General features: G+C 46.6%; 1 protein-coding gene across 4 annotated transcripts in view; it reads right to left on the bottom strand.

Annotated features, from left to right (window-relative positions):
• Positions 1–7,147: 7,147 nt before the first annotated feature.
• Myt1 (myelin transcription factor 1) overlaps positions 7,148–12,374 on the bottom strand; it is a 65,616-nt gene continuing 60,389 nt past the window's right edge. For 2 of the 4 annotated variants that reach the window (XM_074075208.1, XM_074075209.1), the window contains exons 22-23: positions 11,801–11,944; positions 7,149–11,371 (exon numbers count right to left, since the gene is read on the bottom strand). In XM_074075208.1, the coding sequence (XP_073931309.1) occupies positions 11,231–11,371; positions 11,801–11,944 (285 nt within the window). In that variant the 3' untranslated portion in view covers positions 7,149–11,230. Of the gene's footprint in view, positions 11,372–11,800; positions 11,945–12,374 lie in introns of all 4 variants that reach the window. The other 2 variants (XM_074075210.1, XM_074075211.1) reach the window with 2 other exon arrangements.

Raw genomic sequence — 12,374 nt, 5'->3', positions numbered from 1 at the left:
TGGGCAAAAATCTCTGAACAGATATCTCAGTAAAAAAAAATACATATGTCAAATGAGCACATCATATGTCATTATGAAATTGCAAATTTATAAAACAATGAGGTACCAAGGTACACCTATTAGAATGGTCAAAATTTAAGATGTTGGAAATAACCAATGCTGGTGAGGACGTGGAGCAACAGAAACCCTCATTCACTGATGGATAGAAAGCAAAATGTTATAGTCACTTAGTTTGGCTATTTCTTATTGGATCTTATCATAAGATCCAGCATTTGTGCTCCTAGGTATTACCCAAATGACCACTATGACATTTTTTTTTCTTGGTGGTACTGGGGTTTGAAGTCAGGGCCTTGTGCCTGTTAGGCAGGTGCTCTACCACTTGAGGCATGCCTCCAGTCCCAAAATGACCATTATTATATACAAAAAAAAACCCTGCACACAGATATTTATAACCTCTTCATTCATAACTGCCAAAAACCAGAAGCAACAAAGATCTTCAATAAAATGGATAACTGTGGTGTTAAATCAATAGGGTATTAATTAGTGATTTTAAAAAGAATGAGCTAATCAGCCACAAAAGACACAAAGGAACCTAAAGTGCTTATTCCTAAATGAAAGAAACCAGCGTGAAAAGGCTACATGTTATATGATTCCAACGATGCTACGAAAAAGTACAAAATTGTAGAAATAGTGAAAAGGTCAGTGATTGCGAAGGACTGTGGGAGAGGGAGAGGATGAACAGGTGGAGCAAGGAGGATTTTTAGGACAGCGAAATGATGTTTAATACTGAAGAGTGAATACATCATTATACATTTGGCAAACCCTACAGGGCTAGGTATATAGCTCAGTGGTAGAGCACCTACATAGCATGAACAAGGCCCTTTGTTCCATTCCCAGCACCAAGGAAGGGAGGGAGGGAGAGAAAGAGAGAGAACAAAGAAAGAAAGAAAAAGAAAGAAAGACAGAAAGAAAGGAAGGAAGGAAGGAAGGAAGAAAGGAAGGAAGGAAGGAAAGAAAGGAAAGAAAGAAAGAAAGAAAGAAAGAAAGAAAGAAAGAAAGAAAGAAAGAAAGAAAGAAAGAAAGAAAGAAAGAAAGAAAGAAAGAAAGAAGGAAGGAAGGAAGGAAGGAAGGAAGGAAGGAAGGAAGGAAGGAAGGAAGGAAGAGAAGGAAGGAAGGAAGGGAGGAGAGAGAGAGAGAGAGAGAGAGAGAGAGAGAAAGAAAGAAAGAAAGAAAGAAAGAAAGAAAGAAAGAAAGAAAGAAAGAAAGAAAGAAAGAAAGAAAGAAAGAAAGAAAGAAAGAAAGAAAGAAAGAAAGAAATGTTCGGTGCTCCAAGAGGGAACCCTAAGGTAAACTAAAGTCCCTAAAGATGGACTTTAGTTAATAGTAATATATCAATATTGGCACATCAATTGTAGCAATGTACACTAATGCCATAAGTAAATAATGGGGAAAGCCATGTACAGGAGGAGGGTAGTCCATGGAACTCTGTACTGTCTGCTCAAATTTTCTGTAAACCTAAAACTGCTCTCCAAAGTAAAGTTTGTTACTTTTTTAAAAGGTGGAAGTTTTTCCCAGAAATCTAAAAGCTAAAAAGTCAGCAGCAGTGTGAAATGTTAAAGGGAGTTTCTGAGGCAGAAAGCAAATGATACCAAATGGAAATATAGATCTACACAAAAGAATGAGAGCTCTAGAACTGCATGGGTAAATATGTGGCTATTTTCTTAGTGCATTTCAGCCTTGGCAAGGGACACCAGTTCTTACCTTTTTTTTAACCTCTGTGCTGTGGTTGGTTTTTTATGATGAGCGAGGGTTGCTTTTGCAATTACAATAATTGTAAAATATTTTTATCCTCCAAAAGTTTTAGAGACAGTACCCTCTTTTTGAGGAGGAGCTCCCTGTCCAAACACCAGACAGTACCTGCCATGGCCTTGCCTGCTCAGGACTTGGTGGTGGTCAGGGAGGCTGTGCCGAGGCTTACTGAGAGCCATGAGAAGAACAAGTCCAATAGGTGATGTGCCAGGGGCTGCCCCACTACTGCACTTCCTGCTAGTAGGAAGCACTGGCCAAAATCCTCACTCCCTTTATAGAGGAAAATGTCCCTTTGGCAGCTACTCCATGCAACTCATCCTATTTCCCTGCCCCATTCTTCTGACATGTTCTCTGGGTGCTTTCTGTCTCAGATCTCAGTGTTCTGGGCCTCTAAGATACTTGCCCACAGATATCAAACTCTTCAACTTTGTCAGTGCTGCAGTAGAGGTGGGCAGCAGAATCTTAAGGAAGGACCTTACATCTGAGCCAGGGAGAGTCAGTGCTCGTCAGCTGGGGCCATGGGAGTGACAAAATACAGAATTTGCCACAAGATGTCACCACTGCATAGCTGCTATGTTGAGAGAAGGAGCTAAACTAGGTCATCTCAAAGGGAAGAAAGTAGTTCTTCATTTTATGCCTATGGTAGCCAGAGAGTAGATTTAACAGTCTTCAGACAGGTGCCAAACATCTTCAGACAGTAGACCTGAGCTGGCCTTGACACAGTTACAGTATGGAAAATAGAAATATTGGCAAACTCAAATGTATTCACATATGCAGAATTAAGGTTAGGGTTTCTTCAAAATATGTTCTCATCTTAAACTACTTTAATAAAATGTTAGCAATACATGAGCACTGGGAAGAGGTCTTCAGGGTCACTTTTATATCACCCTGGCTGAGCCTGTGTAAGAGCTATATATGTCTGTCTCTTTGGAAACCCTGCCAACACAGAGTCCTCACAAAGATGTGGTGTCAGACCAGGGCTATCCATAGGACCCCAGAGGTGGAGCTTCCCTGAGGAGAGACACTTCTTAGAAGATGGAACCCAGGGTCTCAGTAACACTACTGCAACTGACAGGAGCTCATGATTTCCTCCCCCTCCACCAGCTCCTCTGCCAGTGCCTACTCCTCACTCTCTTGTGAATTGTGAGAGGGAAACTCAAGGGGAAGGTGGCCTTGCAGAAGTAGGGTCTATGCAAGAGACTGCTACCATTAGCGGGTAGTAGACCTGACCTGGCTAGAAGGAGATGGTACCAGCAGATGAATCCTGTCCCTGGATAGTAGCCAGACCTGTGGATACATACAGGAGTACCTTGGGTGCTGGCTCCAAACCCAGGTGGAAACTATGGTCAGACATCAGGTAGCTGGCAACCAACAAGGGTGGACCTCAGCTATATGGCAACTAGTGCAGATGGGAAGTATAGAGAAGAGGGGGCAGGTTTGAAGCTGTCCTTGGAGTGAGAGATGGTGAGTGACCCTGGGACAATGGCTTTATGTGGTGGGCAAGGATGACATAAACACTGGGAAAGGCTCCTGCCAGTCTCAAGGGGCCAGGTCCAACTTTGCTCCCTCTAGGCATCCCAGTGGTAGGATCTGGGTAAAAGAGATGTCATATGTGTGCCCCTGCCCTGTCCAACACCCACCCAGACATCCCAGTGACTCAAGGCTGGCCCTGGACCCTTCCCCCAACCTCCCTCACTCCCTCCATTCACTCAGCACCATGTGGTATTTGACTACAAGGGCAGATTCCAGTCTGAACCCTGGGATTCAGGGTTAGTGTGGTGGGACCTTGATCTCAGGGACTTTAAGACAACAATAAGCCAGAAAACAATTTGGCAAAGTCACCCCACTGCTCACGCCTCAGTATTTCACATCTCATATAAAGTCTGGCTGTGATAGAACTTTACTCATCTCTCCTCTATTCTTCACTGGCCCCTGGCCAGCCCCATTGGTTCTGCATCCTTCCTTCCTCACATCAGAATCCCTACCACTACCCTAGATACCCATAGGACTGGCCCTCATCTCCTTCAGGTTCAGTGAAAATCACCTCAGGGAACATCCACTGACCATCCTCATGCTCATTTCCCATCCCTGCTTTCTCTGTAGCTCTTCTTACCAGATGAGCTAGAGAGTCAGCCCCTACTTCAAAGACACTCTAACCAGTCACCAGAGCAGGGGGACTGGCTGGAGATACCAGAGTGACTCAGGAGACAAAGCCATCAGCCTGGACTCACCTCTAGCACCTAAAAACCATGGTAGCTCCTTCTCCTCTGGCCCCTGGGATACCCACTGGGTCCAACTGCTCCATGGGGATCCAGCTGATCTAGAACCACCCTCCTCCTCCTGAAGAGACAGACCTCAGGGAGCATTATAATATGGCATCTGAGACACCAGCCCTGAAATCAGCAGCCTGCAGGCAAATCCTGGCTGCACAGCCAGCCTCTCTGTGACCTGGAGCAGCCTCCCGAGTCTTCCTCAGTTTCCCCATCTGTAAATTGGATTGTGCATAGGTGAGAGGAGACTGTGTATGTTAAAGGGCTCAGGTCAGAGGGTCAGTTCTCATTTCTACTCATCCTCCTCAGAGCTGAGCCAGGTATGCTTCTGTTACTCAACCCTTCTGATTTAGTGCCTGATGGGGTTTCAGAATAGGAGCCTGCAATTCAGAGTCCAAGCACTGGTCCCAGGAGTGCCAGGTGGAATTCCCAAGCACTTCTGGTTGGTCTTTATAGCGCCACAAGTGGGTCTTCAATGACTCCTCATCATCTTTAGTCCTAGACATTACCAGGTTTGTCTTCTGCAATTTTGACAACTTCTACAGAAAGAGCTATGACAGAATTAAAGATAAGGAAGACAGTTTTGAAAGTGTGTGCAAGAAACAGGCAAGAGTGTCTAATTTGGTAGAAGGTGCCCCTGAAGCAGAGATGAGTGACCCAGTGAGGGGCATTCACTGGCAGGTTCTGGGGAGGCGGCTACACTTTCCTGCCAAACATTTCTTCCATGAGGGGAGAAAGGTTGCCCAGACTGTCCCCACACCCTGCAAAACCTCTCATCCTAGAAATAGTGGGTGTTCCGGGGTGGCACCACAGGGCTAAGTTTCTTCCAACTTCATGGGGCTCCTGGTGTGCCCCTCAAGGCCTATACTGGCTCATGAGGCTGCCAAAGGTATGGGCAGTCCTCAGAAGCCAAAACCAGCCCAAGCAGACACCTCAGCCAAATGGTCACACCAATTACTGGGAGAAGTTCCCTGGAGCTATATGTCCATGTGGTAGACAGAGCACAGTTGGTACCCTCACTCACATGTCCATGAATCACTTTGGCAGGACCAGAAACACTATCCATTCTTGTCCACACCACGTAGGTGCTATTCCACATTTGGCCTGTCCAGTTCACACAAACACCAGATAAGCACCATGGTGTGTGGGGAGTGGAGTATAAGAAGCCTATGAGGACACAAGCACAGTTGTACTCAATATTCTACAGGCTGAGTTCAGCAGAGCCCCAGCCACTGAAGAGAGCAAGAGTAAGATGCAGAGCAGCTGCTTTTCCTAAGATGTTTATGTCAACTGGGGCTGAGATTTGGCACAGCCCCGTCCACAGAAGACAGTGAGAAGGCAGAATGCAACACTGCTGCTTTTTCTAAATTGTTTGCATTCAGAGAAAAAAGTAGGAATGCAGGTTTCTCCTGTTACAATGTCATGCTCCTCCCTGAGAACTGTTGCTCTACCTCCTGTTTACCAATGGATATAAAAGACTCACTGAAGGAGGAAGGGGGATTTTTGATGGGGGTTTTTGGCTGAAGGGAAATTGCTGGAGGGAGATTGCTGAAGGGGGAAAATGAATTGTGAAGGGAGGATTGCTGAAGGGAAAAGAATTGCTGAAGGAGAATTGCTAAAGGGGAATTTCTAAAAAGGGGTTGATAGAATTGGTTGGCAGCTTGCAAAGGGGACTGCTGTGGAATGACATGGCCGCTATTGCTTGTCTGCAAGTCTGAGGGCCAAGACTTTAAGAAAGCTAAAGAGAGAACATGGGACAGTGCAAGTCTGCACCGAGAACTTTACATAGGCTTTAGAAAAGCCAAGCTAAAAAGAACAGTGCGAGTCTAAGGACAGAAACTTTAAGAGTTACGCTAATGCAGTTTTTAGACAAAGACTTTAAGAGAGATTATGCTAAAGAAAAGGTAAAAGAAAACATGGGACAGAGTGAGCTAAGGAAAGAGACTTTAAAGAATAGAAAAAGAAGACTTTAAAAGCAAGGTTTTAAAGAATTGTAAAGGAGTAAGGCCTTAAAGAATAGAGAAGAGAATAATAGAGAAAAGAAGCGAAGTAAAAGAAGAGTTATTAGAGGAAAGGAGCAATGAGGCTGTTGTGCATCTCCCTCCAAGTGCACACATAATCCCAACTTTCTGTATGTCTGTTTGTCTATTGTTTGTCCTTTCTGCATCTCCCATTGCCTCCAGTTAGGCCCAGTTAGGTTCAGTAGAAACAGGAGCGAGAAAAAGCTCACTCCAATGATGAGCTGGCAGCTCTTATGTGTGAGACTCTCAGCTGAGTGAAGACTGGGAGCTGATGGAGGTTGGTGTGTTACTGAGCCCAGAGAAGACCAGGCTTGAAATAGCCAGTGTGCTGCTATGGTCACACTGGCTATATGTGTTTTGGTGCCTGTGGGGCATCCAAATGGTGTCCCAAATGGTGCTAAAACTGCTTTTAAAAAAAAAAAAAAGGCTTAGGGAAGAGTGTGGAGTTTTCCATGCACAGCAGATATCAGCCTTGGGGATGAGGAGAAGAGGAAAATGTGGGCTGGGAAAACCCCCAAAGGAGCACCAAGACACAGCTGCCAGTGAGCAGAAATCAAGAAGGAAGAGAGGTCAGGCTTCAGGTAAGTTAGCACTCATGGAGGACTGAACATTGCAGACACTGAGAGGAAAGCAATTGAGGAAGGGACAGTGGGAACAACCAGGAAGGGAAGGGCTGAGGGGCAGAGCCTGAACCACAACTCTGCCAAATCAGCAGCTCAGTGTTGGCCATGGGTTCCACAATCATGGATAATTGTGCTGTACTGTTTTAACCTGACTTTCACTGAGTCTCTGTTATCAAAGTCATACTCCACCTCCTTATGAATGGAGCAAAGGAAATGGCACAGAGCTTATAACCCTTAGAGAATGTTATTGGCCTGTGTTGCAAGCTGCACATAAGCTCAGACCTGCCAAGACCAGTAGACTTACCCTCAGAAACCCAGGATATCATGATGAATAAAGGATGAGTCCTATCTGAAAGATGCTAAGGACTTGAGACCCCAAGTCTAGAATCCCAGAACCTTCCAGAGTTCTGGAGCTAAGTGAACAGAATTTGGAAAACTTAAAGGTCCTAAAAGGATCTTGAGGTTCTTTAAAGATCAAGGGTCCTAGCCAGGTGCAGGTGGCTCAGGCCTATAATCCTAGCTACTGAGAAGGCAGAGAGCAAGAGGATCTCAGTCCAAAGCCAGCCCAAGGCAAATAGTTCACAAGACCCTATCTCAAAAAAGCCCATCGCAAAAAAGTGCTGATGGAGTGGCTCAAGCGGTAAGAGCACCTACTTAGCAATCATGAGGCCCTGAGTTCAAACCCCAGTGCCATAAAGAAAAAAAAAAAATCAAGGATACTCCACCCCAGGATTCTTTGTACATGTTGTTCCTCTCCAGGAATCTCCTCTCATGCCATGCCACTAACCACATCCCAAACATTGCCTCCTTTACAGGCATTAAGAGACCTCAAAGCAGTCAGCCCTTTTCAATTGACCCCTGATCACTCTACTATAATCCTTACCTGCTGAGGGGACTTCATCATGGCCAACTCTGAGCCTGGGCATCTGCTGAGTGCTGCATTCTTCCTGGCTGAAACCCTTGGGTCAGCCAGACCAGGACTCAGTTTGGGGACCACCCACGACAGGGTGTTGTTCTTTCCTCAGTTGCTCATCAGTCCCCTGCTTATGAGCAGAGAACGCTGCTGGAATATGGCCCCACACTCTGTCTTGATTTGAAAGCCCTCTATGTCTTCTATCTGCACACCCACCTGCAGCTGTGACACTGACCTCCAGGGTCTTCCTCCCACCACATCATGTTTGTAGTTCTTTGGCCCACCTGGGAGCTCCACAGAAACCAGAAGTGGATCAATGCATCATCAGACCCCAGCAGGGCTCACTAATGATGAGAACCAACACTGTCACTCACAAACTGTTTTCGCATACATTAGTGGTTCCATACTACTGCCCTTTGGAATTTTTAGGAGACTTTTAAGTGTGACCTGCATCTATGGCCATGTGTCATTAGGAAGAGGCTCTGGTTTGAGGAGTCTGGAGTAGTTGGTTCTCCTGATATACACACAGTATTTCAAAGTCAGGATAGGTGAGAGGCCAGACGAAAAGAAAAGGAGGAGAAATCATGGGTGGGGTAGGGTAGCAATAAGGAGCTGAGCCCCAGCTAACTGTTCTCACATGGGAACAGACATGGCCCTTCACTCCAAGAGCATCTCGTTTCTCCACAGTCCTGGCCTTAGCTCCTTACCTCCACCAGGCAGCCACAGTGGGACCTGGGGAGCTCCCTTTGTACTCCTTGCTCCCAGCAAGGGCTGTCACAGCCCTCATCCCTCTGGTCAGCTCTCACACCCCCAGAATGGTTCACCTTAGCTTGCAGCAGGGACTTCTCAGAATCCACCTTCCCACACCCTGACCCATGCCCTGGCACCTGCCATTGCAACTCTGGGCCACTGGGCCCTGGCCCAGGATCCATTCCTCACTGCTATGCAGATTCTGCATGAACCACTAATGTGTTCTGGCACTGGCCCCAGCCACTCTGGACACAATGGATACCCCCAGTGTCCTGGACTGGAGCAGAGACTATAGAAACAAGGCTCAGAGTTTCTAAGAATTTATCAAGAAAGATGGGTCCTTTGCATGTAAGAAGGGATTCCACATCTGCCTCCAGGGCTAGATTCTCAAGGAGGTGAAAAGCACATAACTGTTCAGTTCAGGTGGAATTTTGACTAGAAGCCTCAACTTCAAATCTTACCCTGGAAAGGCTAGAGCACCATCTGACACAAAAGTGTGACAATGAGAGAAGTGCCTCTGCAAGACCAAAAAGTCAATGAACATGAGCTGAATGAGAGAGAGGAAAAAAAGGAATCCATTGCCTCACATACTGAGAGTCTAAGCATAGACTGCATCAGGATGGGTCCAGGAGTTCTGAGGAGATCACAAACAGCTCTGCCTTCCTCTCCCTCCCACCTCATTTCCTATCTCTGCCTCCTTCCAGAATGTCTGAACTCTCACCTACTTATGACTAGGAAAGTTGGCTTGGCAGCACCAACAGCATGCCCTAAGTCTAACAATCCTAACAGAAAGATTTTTGTTCTCTGACCCTAAGAGAAAACTCAGGAAGAACCCTGATTTGCACTTGTCTGGTTTCATGGGAAAGGGCAGAGTATAGTGACTAGACCTTATAGAACCACACCTGAGGGTAGGCAGATCCAGAAGGAATGTTGGCTGAGGTCCTACATGTGGTATCAGGGAGAGGCCAGAACTGAAGAGCCCCACCTGCCCTGACCACCCATCCAGCACTCCCAGAGGACAAGGTACAGAGGAGCGTCCTCTCCACAGACCACAGCACCAACTCACAGTCAGACTTTTATTAGGAAATCACCCTCCAAACACACCACAAAATGCTGTGGGTCCAACGCATTTCCTGAGGAAAGAGGGTCACAGTATTGGAGCGTCAGGGGCCCGGACAGCGCAGTCTGTGAATCTGGGAGACTCCTTGGGTCTGACCTTGGTCAGCACTCCCTCACAGCAACATGACTCAGTCATAAGAACTGCCACAAACGCGACACAAGAAACACACCAGAGCACACACATCTGCGCTACACTTAAACAATAATAAACACAGAATTTTGCTTGCTGTTATCGGCCTGAAACAAAGGAATCCAAAAGGGAAAAAGAAAACCAGACATCTTTCTCTCCATTGGACCAAGGGAAAAATCCCCAAATTATCAAAATTCCTCAGTTACAAAATACTTTTTTAAAAATTCCATTATTAAAAGAATAAATAACAAAATATATAAAAAATAACTTGGTTGCATCAAAATTATAACTAGAAGTTATATCAAGATTTTTTGTGGCCTATCTTATAGTCAAATAGTTGTTTTTGCTTTGATTTCATGTATTCCACTCTTATGGTGCCCTAGTGCGGGATCTAGTTGAGATAGTATAAAATTAATAAATAAAAATGTTAAATAAATAGCAAACGTTAACATAAGAGGGTATGAATATAAATACTTACATCCTGACAAAATTAAATAATTTACAGGATAATTAAACTAACTACTTTCAGTGTCTTCCAGGAAGTGCAATTTCTCTACTTTTAAATACTAATTTCGAATTGCAGTCACAATCAACTTGGACTCTATTTACACAGTAGGAACATTGTGTTTTTAACACATTAAATTAAAATGTACCTTTTTTCTCATCTTGAATGGATCTAAAAAGAAGTGAAACCTTGGTGGTCTCCCACTAGGAATTTACCCCCTGACATCTCTATCCCTACCTTGGTCACCTTGGACCAAGAGATGGAGTCCAGCCATGACCCAGGTAAGGTGGCAATGATGGGTCAGGGACCTGGGTGGAGGTACAGAAACTAGAGTCCTAGCCAGGTGGTCTTGGGCTTGGAGCCCAGACCCAGGGACTAAGTGCTGCAACCAGAGGGAGCCATGACCCAAGGGCCCACAGGTCTGTACAGCCTGGAGGTGTCCACTGCCCAGGCAGCAGGCTGATTTTCAGAACTCTCTGGGTTAAAATCCCTTGAGCTCACTGGGCTGCAGTGCTTGTCAACTTTCTGCACTGTCATCTGGAAGGCCTGTTCCTAGCTTCACTTCCGGAGCAAAGTGTTGCCCACCCTTAACACAAAGCTGAATTAAATGAAAACAGAAAACACACTTGCCACATGGGCCTCACTGAACACAGACACACTGCCCAGATGTGTCTTCCAGCTGAGACTCCCACCCACCGAGCCCACGGCTGCCCTCCTAGCCTCAACAGACAAAGGAATACTGTGGCTGCAAACTCCCAAACTTCCCTGAGAACCTTGTCCATGAGCTTCCACTGGAGACTTTGAGATGTTCTTCAATTTCTTTCAAAAAACAAAAATAAATCACTTTGTAATACTTCAGTGTCCCCAGACACTCGTGTAGGGAGGTCTCAGCCTGAGCCTGGTGGGGGTGTCATTGGAGACAATGATTTCCAGGCACCCCTTTGGATAATCCTGCCAGAGGCCACACAAGGGCTGCTGACTTGGGCTGCCAACTAAAAGTTGTTGTGAGTCAGGGGATCCCACTGCAAGGAGCAGGGTAAGAGTAGTGAGCGCTGGAGCCAGGGAGGGGTGTGCCTCCACCCAACACGGTCTAGACCTGGATGCCCCTCACAGCCTGCTTGATGGTCTCCAGGAGGCCTTTGTTCTCCGGATTCAGGTAGCAGTCCTGGTTGGAGTACATGTCAGTGAGGGTACTCACATAGGCGTCAAAGTTCTGTTCACATATTGGCTCCTAGAGAATAGAACCAAGTTAGCAAACCCTGTCCACGAAGTCGGCCCCACACAGTGGAAACCAATGGGGGCGCTTCAAATTCAGTCCCCACACTACCCAAGACAAGGCCAGGCTGACGAGGCAGCACTTGGCAATAACATCGGCTGAAACATTCACAAGTGTTTCTGTCTGCAACATTCCCAACAAGAGACTCACTGACACCAGAATCACATTCTGCTCCAGATTCATGAGCTACTCAGGAGAGTTAAAGCTGTGGCCCACAGCTACCCAGATAGGTAGAACACAGAGACCCCCACAAAGGCCATGGGACCCTTCCAGCAGGATCCAGAAACAGAGGGGCAAGGGGCACCCTGACCTCCCTGCCCATAGAAGCATCCCTAGGATAGCCACCAGCTCCACTGTGCTACCCACAGGGCTGCTGCTGCCTACCATGTGAGGAAGGCGGATATTGGCAAGACTTTGGATGAGAGCTTGGCTCAGCCCAGACAGCTCCAGAAACAGGGCTTCATTCTGTTCCTCAATGAGCTTGTTTTCCTCCTCAATGTTCTTCAGGTTCTTCTCCATGGAGGAGATCTGTGCCAGAGAGATAAGAAGTGCCACCTGCCTTTGGCCCTGACAAGCACGCATTAGCCATACCTCACATCTCTCTGGGAGAGGACAGAGCCCAACAGATGAGGGAAGAGGCAGGGACTCTCCTCCTTTAAGGTCCCCCATCCAAGGAAGGCGCCATCAGTGCCGTTTCCTAGATGGAGGATGTAAAGGCCCTCTGGAAACAGCCTGAGCCCAGGGAACCAGTAGCAGATGTGCTGACTGTGTGGGGCTACGTGTGGCTTGGCTGTCTGTGCCTCATCTATCCTAGGGTTAGGGAAAGGGCACAAACCCCAACGTACCCTGGGCTCAATCTCAGCACACACTAGCTGTGTTCTTACTTTACCAAGATCCCTGTTCCTATATGTAGAGAGTAGCTGCACTCCCCTTGTGGGTGGTCAGGCTGCCTCTGCCT

This window comes from Castor canadensis, chromosome 5 (genome assembly GCF_047511655.1).
Source record: "Castor canadensis chromosome 5, mCasCan1.hap1v2, whole genome shotgun sequence".
NCBI classification, from domain to species: domain Eukaryota; kingdom Metazoa; phylum Chordata; class Mammalia; order Rodentia; family Castoridae; genus Castor; species Castor canadensis.
This window is presented reverse-complemented; position numbering and strand designations above follow the sequence as displayed.